Source organism: Muntiacus reevesi, chromosome 1 (assembly GCF_963930625.1).
Source record: "Muntiacus reevesi chromosome 1, mMunRee1.1, whole genome shotgun sequence".
Classification (NCBI taxonomy): Eukaryota; Metazoa; Chordata; class Mammalia; order Artiodactyla; family Cervidae; genus Muntiacus; species Muntiacus reevesi.
Window position 1 is genome coordinate 224,140,665 of NC_089249.1, and position 19,461 is coordinate 224,160,125.

The 19,461-nt window shown below is 54.0% G+C and overlaps 1 protein-coding gene across 8 annotated transcripts in view; it reads left to right on the forward strand.

The window, feature by feature from the left end:
- The window catches only part of JADE2 (jade family PHD finger 2), a 50,985-nt gene that overhangs the window by 15,916 nt on the left and 15,608 nt on the right, over nucleotides 1–19,461 (forward strand). For all 8 annotated transcript variants that reach the window (XR_010660906.1, XM_065918568.1, XM_065918567.1 and 5 more), the window contains exons 4-9: nucleotides 7,603–7,760; nucleotides 12,098–12,258; nucleotides 12,944–13,155; nucleotides 14,391–14,558; nucleotides 15,967–16,083; nucleotides 17,347–17,811. Coding sequence is in view for 7 of the 8 variants with exons in the window: in XM_065918568.1 (XP_065774640.1) it covers nucleotides 7,603–7,760; nucleotides 12,098–12,258; nucleotides 12,944–13,155; nucleotides 14,391–14,558; nucleotides 15,967–16,083; nucleotides 17,347–17,811 (1,281 nt within the window). In the remaining variant the exon portion in view is untranslated. The remainder of the gene's footprint in view (nucleotides 1–7,602; nucleotides 7,761–12,097; nucleotides 12,259–12,943; nucleotides 13,156–14,390; nucleotides 14,559–15,966; nucleotides 16,084–17,346; nucleotides 17,812–19,461) is intronic.

Here is a 19,461-nt window from a genome sequence, read left to right on the forward strand (position 1 = left end):
CTTCAGTACATGCAAGTTGATGTGTGTGGTGCAGGAGTCCCTTCCTGGTAGCTGCATGCAGAGCCACGGGACTGGGAGGTCTCTTCGTCTCCTCATCTTTGAAGATGGACAGTGATGAATGGGGATTTGAGCATCAGGAGTATTTAGCATGATAGCAGCACTGGCGCACAGAGAAGCCACCAGATCTGGAAAAGGCAGGGAATGGGTTTAGATGAGACTGGCAGGGCTGCCCCTGAGATGGTATGTGCACTCTGAGGGTGCAAATCAAGGGGCGCCCTACACACCAGAGGGAGAGGCCCCAGGCTGGAACAGGATGCTCCGACCAGGAGTCAGGACCCTGGACAGGGCCGAGGCCTTGAGGCCCAGCTTCTCGTTCTGGCCCTTAACCAGTGGGTGGCTTCCTCAGCCTGATTGAGAGGGGACTGCAGGCCTCAGTACTCGGGGCTGAAAGAACAGGCCCTGGGATTCCTGGGAGGCTGGTTTAGGAGTTTTGGTGGCAGTACACTTAGTCTGAAGTTGGCCCCAGGATCCGTTTGGCAGTGGAGGGAAAAGGTGGGGCTGACCCCAGGAACACAGGCTGCTGCCTTCCTCTGCTCTGCCTGCCAGTGGGATCCCAGCAAAGCTGAACTCTGTCCCTTGGAGCTTAAGTTGGCCAGGCCCGTCCTGAAGGAGAGGACGGGATTATCCTAGCCCGGGGGAGCTGCTCTAGGCCTTGGGTTTCTGGCCTGGCCTGTCTCACTAAATAGCATGAATGTAACTTTGTGGGTCATACCTCTGAGAGCCTGATGGAGATCACTGACCAGGGATTATTTTTTAAAATACCAATATCAGACCCTTATCCCATACCATTCTCAAGAATTCTGACTTGAATGCTTTGGAGTAGGGCCCCAGGCACCTGTACTTTTTCAAAGCCCTCCTGCTGGAAGTCAGGGTTAAGAACTACTGCCGTAGACCTTTTTCCATGATCTGCTAAATGGGAGTTTCCAGCTTGGTCCACACTAAAAGTTGAGGGAAAAATGGAAGGCCTTCCAGCCTGGTTCAGTAACCTAAACAAATGCTCGCCATGTGGGTGTGGCATCACCCACAGCTCCTCCCTTCTCCCACAACGACCATGGGACTGACAGGTTTCTGCTAAGCCCTTGGCCTGGCATGGGTGGGATGGGTAGTTTGAGAAGAGACCTGGAAGCCAGGTGGTTGGGAGACTGCTGTTTTGAAGCCATGTCTTCCTCCGGCCTGGGGCAGAGAGGCAGATGGAGGAGCAGGCTGAGAAGTGAGGATTTCCCCGGACAGGCTCTTTTGAGGTAGAAAGCTGTGTTTTCAGGAAGTCAAGAGTCCCCAGAAGTCAGCCAACAGGCAGGGAGATAGGTCTTTAGGACCTTAATAATAGTGATTAAACTCAGCAAACACTCAAGAGCACCTCTGAGGCCCAGCCTAGTGCCAGGGACACAGAAAGCGCAGGCCCTGTCCCTGGGGAGCCTGTCTTCTGACTGTTAGCAGGAAGCAGGTGCTGCACAGGAAAGGGTCCGTTACGAGGGATGTAGCCAGCTTGCCACTGAGGAACTGTGAGACTTCGGGCAAGTACAGTCTCTCTGTGAGCCTCAGGGTGGTTGTCTGTAGAGTGCTGTCCTGCAGTTTCTGTTCTGTAGGTGTGACTGTCCTGTCCTGAGGCCCGTGGAGCCTAGGGGAGGGGGAGAACCCAGACGTGAGCGAAGGTGGAGCTCGCATGCCTGGGATGGAAGCCTGGATGGTCTCAGAACGGGGTGGGCAGGAGTTGGGCTCCTTTTTAGGCCCTGGTGACAAACTGTACATACCTTGAGATGAGCGAATGGGGGGCTTCTCTGTGGGTTCCACAGAGGCCCTTCACCAGTGCTCAGCCTCTCACCCCTGGAGCGGGGCCTGGGAGAAAGAGGTGACCCTGTGAACAGCCTCTGCCAGCAGCGGAGGTCTTCCAGATCCAGTGTCTGTGAAAGTTCCTATGTAAGGATGGCCCTCCCTAGGAAAGGCAACGAGTGGAGGGTGAAAATGCTGCATTTCTGCTTGACCCATTGCTTTTGAAAATGGGCCCCTTCCCCCCTGGGTGAACGCAAGGGTGGCCAGATGGTGTTGGGGTTCAAAGCCATGGGATAATATGCTCCTAGAGGAGCAGAGGTATTATCCAAATGTTTGAAATGACATAATATTGTATATTAAAACAGTGATGGCATATGTTGTAGTGAAAGGCAGAGTGCTCCCAAACTTGAGAGTAAAACAGGAGACTCTCCAGAAAAGGGTTTTTTTGCTTGACCCTGTGGTTTTGAGCCATGTTTCTAGCCAACAGCTCTTTTGCTACCTTGGGAGGCAGGCGGGCGGTGAGGGGAGCCCTTCCACTGGGCCTCCCACTGCTCTGGGGTGGGGGGCAGAATCCACTTCTCATACAGTCGGAAACACTGCTGCTCCCGCCAGCTGGAAAGGCCTCCCGGCCTCTGGGACTTGTCTTGCAAAAGAAATGTGTGTAATAAATTCTCTTTAAGAGCAGGAAGTGCTGTTATCCTTGTGAAAGAGAAAGAGATGTTGAGTGTGTGTGTGTGTGTGTGTGTAAGTGTCTGACCAAATTAGCCTAGTGGTAGCTTGACTGGGACTGGGAAGCTATTTCCAGAGCCCTTCTCTGGTGTTTTATGCTTAATTTTAAGTATCTAAGTATGCTCTTGGCTGAGATACTCTTTATCAATTTCCAGCCCAAGAGAGAGATTTCTTTTTTTTTTTAAGAGAAGAAATAGCAGACTGGTTTGCAGGCTGGATTGCATTGGTTAAAGCACAGGACAGACCTCAGACAAGTGGTTTAACCTCTCTGAGTCTTGGTTCCCACATCTGTAAAGTGGGAGGATTAGGTGAGATTGTATATATAAAGCGTTTAGCATAGCACCTAGCATGCTACAGCAGGGCAATTACTTTTCGCTGTTAGCTGTCCTTTCTAATGAGATGAGGTGCTCAGAAAAACACGGTGATTTCAAATGAGGCATTTGGTAGTAATTTTACTTGACTCTTGCAAGACAGACTGTCACACATCCTTTGGGAGATTAGAGAGAGTGGCCACTCCTAGCTTTGCATTGGGCCTTCTGATGTGGATAGAAGGCAAGGAGAGGCTTTCCTGGCCAAAGCTATTTTCACTGGCTTTGGGACAGCAACCAAGACCGGTTCCTGAGTTCTGCCTGGAAGAATCCTTTGGGCCAGCCCTCTGCCTTCACTCTCCCTGCTAGGCAGGAGAGGAAGTTTCAGAGTTTAGTTATATAGGATTTAGACAAATCCTGGGGTTCATTCATTCATTCACTCACTCACTAATTTCACAAACATTTCTTGAATACCTGCTGTGTACCAGGCACATGGTGCCACAAATAGGCACAATGATAAGCGGGACACGTAGTCTCTGCCTCTCTTAGCTTGATTATTAGAGGAGATGGACATTAAACAAATAATTACACAGATAATTGTACTCAGTAATTACGATAAGTGCTGGGGCTTTTCCTTAAGTAACGGAACTTCCCCTTGGTGCCTCTTTTGGTCTGAAATACACTATGATATATAATACTTCACTCTTGAGAAAAGGAAACAGAAACCAAGGTCCCAGGATGAAATGTTCAAATAATATTCATAAATCTCATGATCATGTACAGGAATGCTGAGGATAGCAGAGTGAAAGTTGCCTGTTGTCATCGTCTTCATCTGCTTTTGGAGATCATGTCAGTCTTGAGACATGACACGCTTTCTGGCATAGCTCATTTTTGGTTCTCCTTGGGGAAATAGGCTCAGAAAGCGCGATAGACTTTTCAGTGCTTGTGGTCTCACTCTTGGGAAGAGGAACTATAAGGTAAACTCCATGCAGTTTCCCCACGTCTGGGCAGAGCAGGGTCTCCAGCTCTCTTCAGAGCTGCGTTGGCACCTCTGGCACTCACATTGGTTACTAGGTTAGAGTTTTAGACCTTTAAACATTCTTCATACTGTTTGAAGAAGCTACAATTAACGTCTCCCAAGCAGCTCAGCAGAACTTGGTTGCTAGGCAGCAGACCTTTAAAGACAATTTGTCAACTTCTGCCAAAAGAGAAAAATAGTAAACATTCACATTCTTAGAAAATTGCTTGTTTTCTAGCTTCCAGCTTCCTTGCCATGGCAAGGCCTCCAGTTCATCAGTGTCCATTTTATTATTTATTTAGTTTTCGTGAATAATTCAGAGGCATTTTAGGAGAATAACTGAGCCTTTTTTTGGAAGCCCAACCTTTGGCTATTCAAGACAGAAAGATGTTTGGGTTGCCCTGTTTGTGGACAGGTTTTATATGGGTATTCAGGGGTTCCTTTGGAAGGGACAGAGTCCCCAGCTGTATCCTCGGGCAGCTACCCAGAAAGATGGTGGCAGATCCGCGGGAGGCTCTTCAGTCATTCAGCCTTAGTTAGCACCTAGCATGTGTCAGGCCCTGCATGCACTGTTGATGCCTGTAGCCTGGCCAGACCTCACTGAGCTTACCTTCCAGTGGGGGAGACCTGGCAGGAAACCAAGGGATACCAGTAGAGGGGCTGTGGGAGTCCAGAGGAAGCCCAGAGCCCAGCCTGGCATCAGGGAAGCCTTCCTAGAGCAGTTGTGGGCTGGAGTAACACCCTAAGGGTGAAACGGGCCGCCCCCACTTTGGCAGGGAGATGTGTCCCAGTGGGGTCCTCCCCTGTGCCAAGTGTGAGGCGTGCTTGGAAGGGAGACTGACTACTAATGCAGTCGTGGCTTGTCCTGACGGCAGTGAGAAGACAGTAGAAAGCCACTGGAGAACTTGGAACTTGCAGAGGTCACCATCTGATTTGCATATTCCAGCCTTTGGGGAAACCCCTTGATTTGGCTTTGGGTTAATTCAAGGGCATTGGCAGTGAGCAGGTGGCCAAGAGGGGCGAGATTGCAGAGGAGTGCTGGATGGCTCCAGAGTTGTCTGTCTGGGTTCTTTTACCACTTCTAACATGTAGGACCTTGTGTAGGTTATTAAACTGACCTGAGTCCCAGGTTTCTCTAATGTAGACTAGGGATGATAATAGCATCCACCTCACAGAGTTGGAATAGGAGCCAACATTTAATTCAAGGACAGCCATTAGATTGGTGCTGGACACACTGTGTTCTTTTAAGTGTTGGCTGGTACCTGTAAGATGGTGCTGCCTTTCCTCTGCTTCCATCAGTCCTCTGCCCAAGGGGCCAGTGGCATCCAGTCACACCACATGAAGCTTGCAACTCTCTTGGGACCAGACTCTCTTTCTCTCCTGAATCTCCGTAGCTGAGTTGTACATGGGATCCTTTCCTGCTCTTGAGTTCCCAGCACCAAGCCTGTTCCTAGGACAGAGCCACCTCTCCCCCACTGGTGTGGCTTGGCACTCTGTCTGCACCTGCAGACCAGGGCTGCCTCTTGCTCCATTCGCTCCACGTACTTGGGTTGTTTCAGCTCTGGATATATCCATGAGGTGTCTCTCCAGTTCATGGGGGTTCAAAAAGCACTGCCAAGGAGCCAGCTGGGGTCATCAGACTTATCAGGTAACTCCCCAGAGGGGCCCTTTTATTCACTCATTCATTTAATCATTCTCTCAGTTACTATTTATCAAGCATCTACTATGTGCCAGTCACCCTGCCAAGCCCTGAGAATGTTGCAGATAACAGGACAGGTGTGGCAAGAGAGATGACAAGAAGCAAGGAACATGCACACACCAGTTAATTTTCAGAAGTATACATACTCGGAAGTGAGACAGGACCACGGGCTGGAAAGTGGCTCTGTTGGGTGGTTGGCCACCCTGAGTTGGAGTGATCAGGGTGATCCCACGAGGCAGCATTTGAACTATAGCTCAGGAAAAGGGAACAGCAAGAGATTTCAGACTCACCAGTGCCTTTTTGGAGGGGCACACAGTGACACTGGGCTCTGGAAGGGGCAAGATGACAGGCTTTCCCTGGAGGGTGGTTCCTCATGGCATTCAGAGCAACAGGGCATTAGATGTACCACGTAGGGCTTGCCAGGGTTGGGAGAACTTTGAGACAGTCGCCAGACTGCTGTGGGTTCAGTTTACCCCTGCCGGGTCCTGAACAGGGGGCCCCAGAGGGAAATAACCTGGCCCCAGCCAGCGGAGGAAGGGAGGGTGCTGAAGGACGCCACAGAAGCACCCACTACCTGAGTTTATGTTCTTATATCAGTTGTCTTGCTACTTGCTAATAAGATATGCAAATTATCAGGGCTGTGAAATCTTTGCCACATTTCATCTTCTGTGTAATTAGCATTTAATCGTAATCTCATTTTAATTTTTTCACACTGACACCCTAATTAAATGTTAGGGTGTTAGTCTTAACAATTAAATTATATTGGCAAATAGAGTCTTCAAGAAACTTGACCTTTTGCAAGCAAGGGCCCTCTCTGGCTAGAAGCAGACGTTAATTAGATTTCTGCAAGACGCTGCCTTGAGCCCCCTTGGCGCCCCCTTTCAGTTGTCTCCTAGATTCAAGTGAGACAGACAGCCAGCAGGTGGGGCCTCCTGCAGGCAGAGGTTACCAGTGAATGGCCACCAACCCTGGAAGGCTGGTGTTCCAGGGAGGGGAATGGGCTTGGAGTCGGGTCTGAAACCTGGAGGACTCCCTATAGTGGTTTCTCTTCTCTCTGTGATGTGAACTCTCCTTTAATTTGTGATGTTCACGGGGAAAGTTGGTACCAAAGAAAGTCACATAGTATCTAGAGCTGCCACCAAGTCCTAGAGCAGCCCTTGGTGGGGCCCAGGTGAGGCCAAGCAGCTGGGGCAGATGAGGCACTGCCAGTGCTCCTGGGGCTGGGCGTGGGGATTGCTTTGGGGTGGGGGGCCACAGATAGAACGCTGGGAAAAGAAGCTTCCCCAAGTTTCCCCGAGTGAGCACGTGCTCACAAGGAAACCAAAGCATGAGGGTGTGTCCACTTATGGCCTGGCCCCAGGCGGTTTGGAAGGGCTTGGTTGAGAAGGAATTCAACACGCTTCTCCTTCCCCGTCATATAACGCATGGCACAGCAGAGCGCCCACTGGATAGAACATATGGTACCGTTGTTCTTCAGGGACCATGGAGACCCTGAGCCATGGGAGGCTGTTCTCTAGGCTGTCCCAAAGCCTGGCCTCTCCCTCAGCTATTTGCCTGAGGCTCCGGCATGTAGTTGCCTGGATTCTTTTACACTTGTGGCTGTGGTTACAACAACAAACATAATTTTGAATCTTCAACAGAAATTCCCTAAACAGACACTTCATGGCAGTATTGCATTCACACAAGCCTTTCTGCCAACTGATTTTTTCCTCAGTATTTTTGCCTTTCCCACATGTCTTTCCTCTTCCCTCTAAGGTCCACTCCTATCGATCACTCAGACTCTGTCCTTGAGCAGATCTGAGCATGTAAATTCAATTCAACATTTATTGGAGATCTTCTGTGTGCAAAGCACTCTGCTGGGTTCAGGGAAGATGGGTTATTGTACTTACTGCTTTTGTGTCATATTCTCATTTTGAGTGAGTGGGCTTTTAGCATTTGCCTTTTCCTGCCCTGGGCTGTGAAGCAGATCACCTGAAGACGACCTGAAACCATTCTTTCTCCACCTTGTCTCCCCACAGGTTTTCCGGACAGACTTGATCACAGCCATGAAGATCCCAGACTCGTACCAGCTCAGCCCGGATGACTACTATGTCTTGGCAGACCCATGGCGGCAAGAATGGGAGAAGGGTGTGCAGGTGCCCGCGGGGGCAGAGGCCATTCCCGAGCCTGTGGTGAGGTGAGCCGTGGCACCCAGGCCAGGGGCCATAGGGAGGGGAGGCAAGGACCAGGAGAAGGGCGTGCAGGTGCCCGCGGGGGCAGAGGCCATTCCCGGGCCAGTGGTGAGGTGAGCCGTGGCGCCCAGGCCAGGGGCCATAGGGAGGGGAGGTGTGGGGCCCAGACCAGGGGCCATAGGGAGGGGAGGCGTGGGGCCCAGGCCAGGGGTCATAGGGAGGGGAGGCGTGGGGCCCAGGCAAGGGGTTCCTTTCTAGTCTGTGTCTATTCTGTTTCTTTTGTTCTTGAAAAGACATTGCAGTGTTCCAGAAATCCTGCAGTTTTACCTCTAAGGCCAAGGTTTTGACCTTGGGTTCAGCTCTGGAGCCAGACAGCCTGGGTTCAAATTGCCTCTCAAGTTCAGTGGGACCTTGGGCAGGGAATGTAATCTGCCTGGGCATCAGTTTCCTTGTCTATAAAATGGGGATGATAACAACAGCACCTGCCCTATGCAGTGGTCAAGATGATGTAGAGAAATGATGCGTGGAAGGCCCTGGACACAAGACCTAGCCCACACGAACACTCAGTGAAAACTGGCCGTGGATTAGCTTGATGTCATTCCAAACTGGGTCCCGCCAGAAGATCTTCTCAGGGATATCTCCAGACCTCTAACTAGTCCTTAAAATAGGGACAAACTGTGCTCTTGGCTTCTTAAAACCTTTTTGAGGAGTTCTTAGGAGCAGGAAATCCAGTGCTTGGTACACACCAGATGTCCACAGAACAGTTGCTATGATCAGATTCTGAGGAGGGCCCGCTGCCTCCTAGGAATCAGAATTGGATCAGGGCTGAGTCCTCTCTGGGCTCGGGAGCCTTGTGGTCTTGTAGGTCAGAGAGACTCCTGTGTTCTTGTCAGGAGGTGGCCTTGTGGCCGTGGGCCTTGCTTCCAGTGACAGAATTCAGCCAAGTGCTTCTTCCTGCACCCTGGGAAACCCTCCAAGTCATGTCTTGGGCCATAGGGGCCTGCTGTCCTGGCCCTCCGTCCCCCCTGCACATCAGCCTGCCGGGGCTGGGCAGATTTATGTTAACTGACAGTCCATTCCCAACCTTGGCAGCCCTGGGGCTCTCGCTTAGGTCCATTTTGCCAGGGCCTAGGGCAAAGATTTCAGCTGTCACCTCCCTTGACATTGGCACTGATGCTTCCCTGGCAGCCACACCTATGATGGGCTCACAGACACACAGCCTGGTGCCAGGCCTGTGCTGGGCACGTGATTACAGAGACAAAGCACATACTAAGCCCCACTTGGTGCCCAGTGAGGATTGGGTATTGGGCAGTGTTTATCATCCTGGGCTCACAAGGCCTGTTATCTTTGGCCCTCTGAGAATCAGGGAAGCTCCAGGCCTTTCTGGACGAGAGCATATGTGGAGTTTGGAGAAACACTTTATTTTACATGTCCTCCACCCAGGGCCAAAAACGTGGGTCAGGCTCCCAGCCAGCTTCACCCTGTCTACTCTACAGACCAAAGAACTGTAACTGACCTCTTTGAACCTGTTTCCTTCTCCATAAAATGGATCTAATAACAGTATATGCCTGATAGTGTAGTGCTGAGGATTAGTTGAGAATTCACATGCCAAGGGCCCAGGGTAACAAGGCAGAGGGTAGGCCACCAGCTGGGCGGAGAGGGGTGAGTCCTGATTAGGCTTGGCCCAACAGTTTGTCCCCTGTCCTCGATGTTAATGTCAGGTGGTTCTGGAAGCATCTGCTGGCCTGGGTGATTAATTGCAGATGCCGCCACACAAGTAGCTTGGCTTCAGTCGGTGTCTTATCTGTTGAGATCACGATGGAAGCATGTGTTCACACAGCTCTGGCCCTTCTAGGTACATTCCCCACATACACACAGGTCTAGGCTGACCAGAGCCAGGCACGCCTGGCCTATCCTGCTCTTTGGAGAGGATAAGACTGGAAGGGGAGGGATGCTCCCATGGAAATACCTCTGGGCCCCGTCTTTCCCTGTCTCCTTGCAGCCTGGCACCTCCATCTGCCGGACCACCTTCACAGCTGTCACCTGGAAGCCGGCACAGCAGGTGCCGTGGTCAGAACTGTTCCAGGAGCTCTGTTCCTGAGAACTTGCTGTGCTGAGCCTCAAGTTCATCTTCTCATCTAATTATCATATCAGCCCTCTAAAAGGCACACTGCTGTCCCCATTTTATAGAGGAGGAAGTTGGGAAATTCTGGGGAATTCCCTGCATGACCGCCAGGGCCTTGTGGGCTGGGCCAGGAAGTCACAAGCCACAGGAACAGGCCCTGGGCTGCCTCTGTGTGGCCCAGAGAGAGTCTCATGCCCCAGTCACCCTGGCTTGCTGACTCTGCCCTCCCCCACTGCCTCCCTGGCCCCCTCCATCCCTCTCTTCTTGCCCAGTCCTCCCTGGCCCTTGAGCAGGTCTACCCACTTCATGGTCCTAAACATCTCTGGATAATGAGAACCCCTCACTGTCACATCATGAACTGAAGGAGGGCCTGCACTGTTCTTCGGGGGTGGCCGAAAGACACAGCCCAGGGCAAAACCAGCCTCTGTTTTCTATCTGGTCTTCTGGAGTGAGAGCCTCCCGCCCCCCCCCGCCCTCAGATCCCAGCCCAGCCACCCATCTCCTCCCAGCTGACCTCGGTTCTACTGGCTGCAGCCAAGACTGAGGCCTTGACTGAGGGTGATGTCAAACCACCCATGGTAGGGGCGCCTCCTCCATAGTCGGAGCCAGAAGAGGCCAGACAGGTGACGATGAGCACCCCGGGAAGCACAGGAAATGCCTTGTCTGTTGATAGCCCTTTAACCCCAGCTTCCCGGAGAAAGGAATGTGATCTTGGCCCCAAGAGGTCTGGCCAGGTACGTCCTGAGCACATAGTGTGGGTAGTTAGGCCATTAGGCGGTGGGCGCTCGGGCTATCCCAAACCCCAGGCTGAGCATATGCTGGGGACACAAACAAAGCAGGGTCGTGACAAAATGACGATGTTTTTGAAAGAATGTGTTAATTTAAATAAGAGCCTCCCAAGGCAAGGCAGAACTTTGTAGGACTGAGAGTCCTGCAAAGCAAATACTATTGCTTCTGTTTGAAATGGTCTGGGATTGGGGGTGGGCGTCACGTCATTCTTGTTGCCTAGGACTTTCCTTGATCTGGGCATCTTGTGTGGCAGAAGGGGACTCTAAGCCCCTTCCCTTGTATCCTTGCCTCCCTCAGTCTCCTCTGGGCCTCCCTCCTGCCTGGAGGCCATTCTGCGCCCCCCGCCCTGCATCCTACCTGCCCCCCTTGCCGACACCCGGGGCTCTTACTGAAGCCCCAGAGCCCTCCCCATAGCTGTGCCATGTCTGTGCGCCCCTGGCCCTGCCTTCCCCTTTCCAGTCTACGCTGAGTCACAGCCCCTGGCAGCCCTGCCTTCGACCCCAGGAGGCCTCTTGGGCAAGTAAGGGGCCTCTCAGCCCTGGCAGGGCCGGCCAGATGGAGGCCAGGCTCCACAGCAATAACCATGGCAACTGGTAGGGGGTGGGAAGAGCTGGCATTCTGAACTGGCATTAGCAACTGAGGGGCAGCACACAGCTGAGCCAAGAGAGGAAGCCATGCCCTCCCAAGGCAGAAAACCCTCATATTCCATTTCAGAAGGAGCAAAGTGATATCCAGAGGTCTTAAAATACACACTCACACGAATATAGCGCTTACTACACGCCACTCGCAGTTCTAAGAGCTCCACACGTGTTCATCCATTTAATCCTTATGCCAACTGGAAGCTAGGTGCTGTTACCATTAGTCCATTTTCTGGGGCGCAGAGGAGCTAAGTGGCTTACCCAGTCACACATTAAGTGGCGGAGCTGGGCTTGGAGACCTTGCCCTGTAGCCAGGACCCTTGCAAGCTGCCTCCGAGGCAGAGCCATGGCCTGAGAGAGGGCTGACCTGAAGTGTGACCCTGGGACTGTAGCAGGTGCATCCTCTTCACCCCAGAGGAGCCCTGGCCTCGGGTCCCCTGAGGCTACTGGTGGAGGAGGGGCTGGAGCTTCTGGGGGCCTTTCCCCAGCTTTGAAAGGGTATATGGAAGGACCTGGGGGCCAGCCGGCCCTATCCAACTTGTGCCAAAGTGACTGGCACCGGGCATTGCCCAGGATGGCAAAGGGAATGGCCTCCTACAGCCTCTGCAGGGTGGGCAGGTGGGAGGAGGGACTGGAAGAAGGCAGGCCCTGCTTGGCATCAAAGTCTCACACCTCACTTTCCTGCTAGCCCCTCAGTCAGGCTGGCCAGCTCCCTGGGGGTGGCCCTCAGAGCCAGCAAGAGTAGCAGGCTGAGGGCACCCTCTCCTCATATCTTCTCTTGAATTCCTAGGATTCTTCCACCGTTGGAAGGCCCCCCTACCCAGGTGTCCCCTAGTGGCTCTGAACTTGGTGAGGGCTCCCAGCCTGATTGGCCAGGGGGCAGCCGCTATGACTTGGACGAGATTGATGCCTACTGGCTGGAACTCATCAACTCAGAGCTCAAGGAGATGGGTAGGTGACCTGCCAGGTGAGAATGGGACGGGGCCAGGCCACACAGGGTTTTCTTCTAAACCTCTCAGAATGGCAGTGGCCACTGCTGGGCTTTGGCACTGCACAGGTCTGGGGGAAAGTCCCTGCTGTGTTACTGATTACTGTGCTTCAATTTCTGTAGTTGTCAGATGGAGGCAGTAATAGCATGTCATTTACAGGGTTTGGGGGAGTATTATATGACTGAGCGTGCACCCACGCACTTAGTAAGCCTGACTGTTACATGAGGAGTGAGTGAGCAGTTAGAAGTCTAGCGTGATACATGGGGCTGGTCAGCTGGTATGGGCCTTCTGGCTGAAGGCCTACCATGTCCCAGGAAAGGCCAGCTCTGCTGGATTCAGCCACCTTCTCAGGGGCCCCCCATACACACAGCTCAGGCAGTGGGTTCCCCATGGCGGCGGCTGCATCCCAGAGACAGACACCCTCATAGCATCTGTGTGTACACAAGCGTGTGTGTGTGGTCACCAGCAGGGTCTGAAGTCACAGCACCATACCAGGCCTCCGGGGCCTTTGCATGGTCGAACCCAGTCGGTTTTCAGACGACGGAACTGGGGCTGGAGACAGTAAACACAGTGTGCAGGTAGAAACGCTCCTGTCCACCTGCTCCGAGAGGTTGGGCTTCTGACCCCCTGCCCTGCTATCCTCACAGAGAAGCCAGAGCTGGACGAACTGACGCTCGAGCGTGTGCTGGAGGAGCTGGAGACGCTGTGCCACCAGAACATGGCGCGGGCCATCGAGACGCAGGAGGGGCTGGGCATCGAGTACGATGAGGATGTCGTCTGTGACGTGTGCCGCTCTCCCGAGGGCGAAGATGGCAACGAGATGGTCTTCTGCGACAAATGCAACGTCTGCGTGCACCAGGTGGGCAGCCCCCATGGCCACTGCTGTGTGATGCTGGCAGGCCCCTGCCTGACCGCTCACCCTGGCTGTGGGGGTGTAGCAGCGCTGTGGGCGCAGGCCTAAGAAGGGCAAGTGGGGAGAAGGGAAGGGTGTGAGTGCCCATGGTTCCAGGGTTTAGCCCCCTCGGCCAGATTTGAGTAATGCCTATTGGATGGTCTTCCTGTCCTTTGCCGCCAGCCTCCCTCAGACTCTGCCCACGGACCGTCCTACCCCGTCCTCCTCTGCTCCTCAGCTCACAACGAGGCAGCACAGTGTAGTGATGCAGAGCACAGCCTGGAGCCAGGCCACCTGGTTTCAAATTATGGCTCTGCCCTTCGCAAGCTGTGTGATTTGGGGTCAGTTTCTTGACCTCTCTGAGCTGCTGTTTCCTCAAGTATAAATAAAAGTAAGTCGTTGTGAGGATTAAGTGCCTTACTCTGAGTCATTTGGTTAGAACCGTACAGTAAGGGCTGTTCATATTTGTTAACATTATTAGTATCATGAGCCACGTGCGGCCTGACGAGGCTCCCCTGTTGATATTGAGCCCCACGGCTGTAGGTCTGGGGCAGCTCTGGACCTAGTTCATGGAAGATGTGGAAGACCTGACTAGAACTCCGTGGACCCACTCTAGCCCTGACTTTGAGGCCTTCCCTCACCCACTTTTGCTGGAATGGTGCCCAGGGAGCTCAGAGTGGCTTCTCCTGGGTGGCAGGTGGCTGGGTGGTACGCCACTTTCCCCATTCACCTTGTTCACATCCCTTACACCCAGCAGCTCTTAGGTCCATAATCCCTAGGCATGACCAGAAGGATCCCGGATCACAGACACCTGGGAAAAAAGACGAAAGCTCTGGGCCTTGTCCGAAGGCAGCATACATACCCAAATTTGTATTCCGTTTAAGGGAGTTCATGGATGCCCTTGAAATCCATCCCGGGTTAGGAACCTCTGCTGCAGTGACTGTCCTCCCAGCAGAGGGCAGAGCTGAGCCCTTTCACAGAGGACTGTGAAACGGTGACATTTCAGTGCACAGTGCCTGCACAGAGCTTCACTGGAGCCCTTGCATTACAGTCCCTCAGGAGGTCTTTGGTGGGGCTGAGTAGCAGCGTCACTCTGTAGCTCCCAGTATGGGCTGGGGCTAGGACTGTTTGCAGCTGAATGCACACTGCAGACGCACCTTGGCCATTGCCTCTGACCTGTGTCCTCCCTGCTCTCTCCCCAGGCATGCTATGGGATCCTCAAGGTGCCCACAGGCAGCTGGCTGTGCCGGACATGTGCTCTGGGTGTCCAGCCGAAGTGCCTGCTCTGCCCGAAGCGAGGAGGAGCCTTGAAGCCCACTAGAAGTGGGACCAAGTGGGTGCACGTCAGCTGTGCCCTGTGGATTCCTGAGGTGGGCAGAGGTGGGGGTGGGGTGGCCCTGGGGCCCAGCCATGGGGAAGTGGGTCTGAACAGAACTCAGAACCCAGATGGCAGAGCACTGGGAAAAGAAGGTGATGGGCTACATGAAATGGCAGATTCCAAATGTCCAGCTTGGGAAGAACTCAGGAGCAGCCCACAGGGAACTTTACTCTTGGACCTACGCAGAACTCGGTGGTGGTTTCCGTGGGAAAATGGGATTTTGAGCCACTAGGGGATCCAGGTGGTAGGTGTGCGAGCTGGACAGAAGTCAGGGGAGAGCAGGTTATAGGTTTGCCCAGATCTAGACAGTGGCCCCAAGCAAAGGAAAGCATTTGTTTAAAAGTGAGCCAAATGACCCAAAAGGAAATCAGGTGGGGAGCCTGGTTAAAACTGGGTAGTAGGACTGTGACTGGGATGGAGGGGAGGGGCTATGGGTGGTCTGGGCCCACAGTGAGTGAGCAGAGGCCTTGAACTCCCATCTTAATTTGATGTGTGAAATGCTGACATTCGCTGACGTTTCAGCCCTTCCCCTGCTGTGTGCCCTGAGCCAGAATGAGGCCCCACTCCAATGCTGCCTGTGCCCGGAAGCAAGCCAGGTGGCCCGGTCAGCAGGCGGCCCCTCCCTTTCCTGGGCTTGCAGTCTGAAAGTCCTTGCTGCGTCCCACCTCGCAGGTTTCTGTGATCTTGGTGGTTATGTCAGCAGCAGTCGCTTGCTCCCACATCCGCATCTTGAAGGCTGGGATGACCTCTGAGTATACCCTGGGCAAGGCACAGCAGAGACACAGAGAAGCAACCAGGACCTACTTGTGGGACTCTGGTTCAGGATCTCTGGACAGGGACCCTCTTCCTATCCTCAGGCATGGGCTCTGCCTCAGAGGCTGAGGGGTGGGCTGTGCCCAGGAGATGCGAGTGGTTATAGGCCTGTCCCCCTGGGAGGGGCTGAACAAAGACACATCCCCCTTGGCCAATAAAGCCCTGGAAGTCCCCAAGAAGAGATTCTGCTGTGGGGACCTATAGTTGCCACCCAGAAACATAAGCAAAATGATCACCAGTTCTAATAACTCTGAAGATGCTGTTAACAAAGGCCTGAGGTACAAAAGAGAAGGGGACCTTGCACACATACTCACCTGCACATGGAAATGTCTCTGTCTTGAGACCCACACAGTCACAGGCACTCATATACTTGGTCAGCCTCACACACTGATGTATGCTCTCCCAGTCATTGTTTAAGCCTAGCCACTGGAGAGCACACACTAACGCTTGCTCAGTGGTCCACTGGGGACTCCCCCACTGCCCTGTCTGCCCACCGCCTGGTTCCAGCAGACAGTCCTCTCTTTGGGTAAGCCCTGGAGGCCGGCTAAAGATGAGAGGCCTGACGCAGCTCCCCGTGTCCTGCCCAGGTCAGCATCGGCTGCCCCGAGAAGATGGAGCCCATCACCAAGATCTCGCATATCCCAGCCAGCCGCTGGGCCCTGTCCTGCAGCCTCTGCAAGGAGTGCACGGGCACCTGCATCCAGGTACGCGGCTGCTGCCTGGGAACCCACTCAGGGGGCTGCTACAGCTATGTCAAGGGGCACGTCTGGGACACCCTCTACAGCAGGCCGCTGCCACCACCCTCCGCCTTCCCCACGGTGCTGCCGACACAGCCACTGTTGGGCCTGTGATGGGGACCACAGTCAGCTCCCCATCTGCTGGACCTTCCTCCATCCATAGTATCACTGGGCATGGGGTAAAGGCCTGGGGAGCCAGGCTCACCACCCCATCATAGTACCAAGGACTCTGGCTTCCCTAACAGCAAGTGCCTCTGAGCTTCATAAAGACGTTGACTTCCCTTCCAATGTCAGGTGGACATGTGAGAGGAATAGGAATTAAACTTTACTTTGAGCTAAACTGACTGGCTCTCCCTACACAGGGCAGGGCTGTGCTAGTTTGTTAGCAGTAACCACTCCCAAGTTCTAGGGTGCCTCAGTATGACCCAAAGGACTTGTGAGAACACAGACTGCTGTTCCTACCCCCCAGAGGTTCTGAATCTGTAGGCTGGGAGGTGAGGCTGAGAATTTGCCTATTTCTAGCAAGTTCTTGTGTGATACTGATGCTCCTGGTCTATCGGCTGGGAGGTGGAAGGGTCAGCCTTTCTTTCTCTCATGTCTCCGGGAACAGTGGTCACTGCAAATACTGGACGTGCCTCCACCGTTTGTAAGATTCTCAGAATGGCTTGTGAGTGCAGCATAAAGGGCCTCACTAATATTTTGGTGGGTTGTCACTGAAACACTTGGCAGCTGCCCACAATCATCATCCCAGGCAACTAAGGCCGTGAGTTGGCCATGCTTGCCTGGACAAGAGAGGAAGACGGGCCCAACTCCAGCCCCGCTTCCCAGAGGACAAAAGAGGGGCACAGCTCCCCATCTTAGATGATGTTGTAGGAGTAGAGGAGGCAGGGAACCATCAATAGCCTCTCTCTCTTGACGTCTCAGATTCCAAAGTCATTTGTCCACACAGAAATGCAGCTCGTCCTGAGAGAGTCTGTCAGTCACCTAACTATTGCCATTTCCCTAGGGCTTGTGATGCTGTACCCCATTCCTTTTCAGCTCCCCCAGAACTCCCCTGCCCTCTTGCATGGCCCCTACCCCCGACACCCCGCAGGATGTTGGCAGCCGTTTTGTTTAGGGTCTCACCAGCATGCTGCCTTCCCAGTGGCACCCTGAGGGATGCCCCCCGATCCTTCTTCCCTCCCACCAGGGCTCCCTTCATACCTCATGCTGCTCTTTGTCTCCCTCCAGTGTTCCATGCCTTCCTGCGTCACGGCATTCCATGTCACATGCGCCTTTGACCACAGCCTGGAAATGAGGACTATCTTAGCAGACAACGATGAGGTCAAGTTCAAGTCGTTCTGCCAGGAGCACACTGATGGGGGCCCACGGGGTGAAGCTCCGTCTGAGCCTGTGGAGCCCAGCCCAGCTAGCGAGGACCTGGAAAAGGTGACTCTTCGGAAGCAGCGGCTGCAACAGCTGGAGGAAGACTTCTATGAGCTGGTAGAGCCAGCCGAGGTGGCAGAGCGCCTTGACCTGGCCGAGGCGCTGGTCGACTTCATCTACCAGTACTGGAAGCTGAAGAGGAAAGCCAACTCCAACCAGCCGCTGCTGACGCCCAAGACGGACGAGGTGGACAACTTGGCTCAGCAGGAGCAGGACGTCCTCTACCGCCGCCTGAAGCTCTTCACGCACCTGCGGCAGGACCTGGAGAGAGTGAGTGCCCCTGCTGCTCCCCGCCCACCTGCCTGCCTGGTGGGTGTCCCAGCAGGCCTTTCCACCCCTCCCTCACTTCCCCGGCACAGCCGTGGCTCTCCAGGTTTCAAACGGTGAGCTCTGGCCAAGGTGCTGAGGGCCTCCGGATCTTGGACAGGTTGGAGTAACAGAGTTTGCAGAACAGGGGAGGATCCGGCTCTGGGCTCTTTAAGTCCCTCTTGTCCTAACCCTTTTGCAGGTCTGATCAAGGGTGAGGGCCCTGCCACGACTGTGAGGCTGGGAGACTTCAGAGCTGGGGGAGGATCTAGGCATCTGACCCCTAGCTGTCTCTGTGGGCCTGGCCTGGTCTCAACACAGGAGCTTTGCTTAGAGTCAGACCGGGGAGGCATGGGGCATCACAAGAGAGTTAAATCAGTATAATCTGCATGTGCTGCCTCAGCAGGGAAGACAGCTGTGAGTGCAGCTCCTGGGGTTCTGGACTGAGGGAGCCATGTGAGCGGAGGCCCGGGGCGTGAGACTGGGCTAGAAACCAGCAACAGCCTGCATGGAGTGAAGCGTGGGGCTGGGTGGGTGGACCACGATGTTTCTGGAAGTTGCAGAAAGATTTTAAGCAGGGACTGTCCTGCTGCGGCTGCAGATTCCAAACACTCACCCTGGAGGTGGCATCACGGGGCCCAGATGGAGTGAGTGGGTCAGCCGGAACCCCTCAGCTGTGTGCCGGGTGGCAGGCGATCTTGCCTTGGTCCAGGCACACAGCATTGGGGGCTGAGTGAGACAAGGCTGGTGTGCAGACTTCATGGTTTTAGGCCGGGCTGTGGAGATCCGGGGCCAGTGAGAGTTGCTTTCCTAGAGCACAGAGGCCCCCCAAAAGCCTCTAATCCCTCCTCCTCCTCCCAGAGAACAGGTGAGAGGGTCCTGCCTTCTGTGTTGTGTGCCCTTAGACTTGGCTTTTTTGACATCCCTCCCCAACTCCTCCAGCTAAAGCCCCTCTAGATAGAGTCCCACCCCCGAGTTGGAGGCAACCTGAGCATAAAGCAGGGTGTTTCAGGTCCCTGATCGAGTCCTCCGAACCCCAGGTGCTGTTTTGGCCTCTCCTCTCCTCTCTGGGACTCATTTCTAGGGTTTTGGAGCATGAGGGGTCATGTCAGGGTGTCCTCCATGGACACACACACAACACGCATGCCTAGAATCTCCCAGGCCACACTAGGAAGCGGTAGGGGTGGAAGCGTTCTGGAGGCTTTGTGTGACTTAAGGCAGCTACTTTGCTCAGGTGTGTCTCAGTTGGCAAGGCTGTACAATGGTTAGAGATACTCAGCATCTACTGAGTACTGGGGTAAGGGGCAATGAGGTGGAGGCTCTGAAACTGGACCTAGCTTCTCTACCTTCCTTCACCCCCAGATACATCTGCCCTGAGGCCTGGTCAAGCGGAAATGGCCCTGTTGGCCTGGGAGGGAGGAAGCTTACTGCCTGGAGGCCAGCCTGCAACCAGAAGGTGGGGGGTGGGGAAATCATCACGAGTCCACAGTGTCACCCGAGACAAAGAGCAAGGCCACCTGCATTGCAGTCACCACTCCCTGGGCAGCCCAGCCTCCCATCCCATGGGACAGGGCCCTCAGGGACAGATCCTTCTGAGACCAGAGCTGCTTCCAC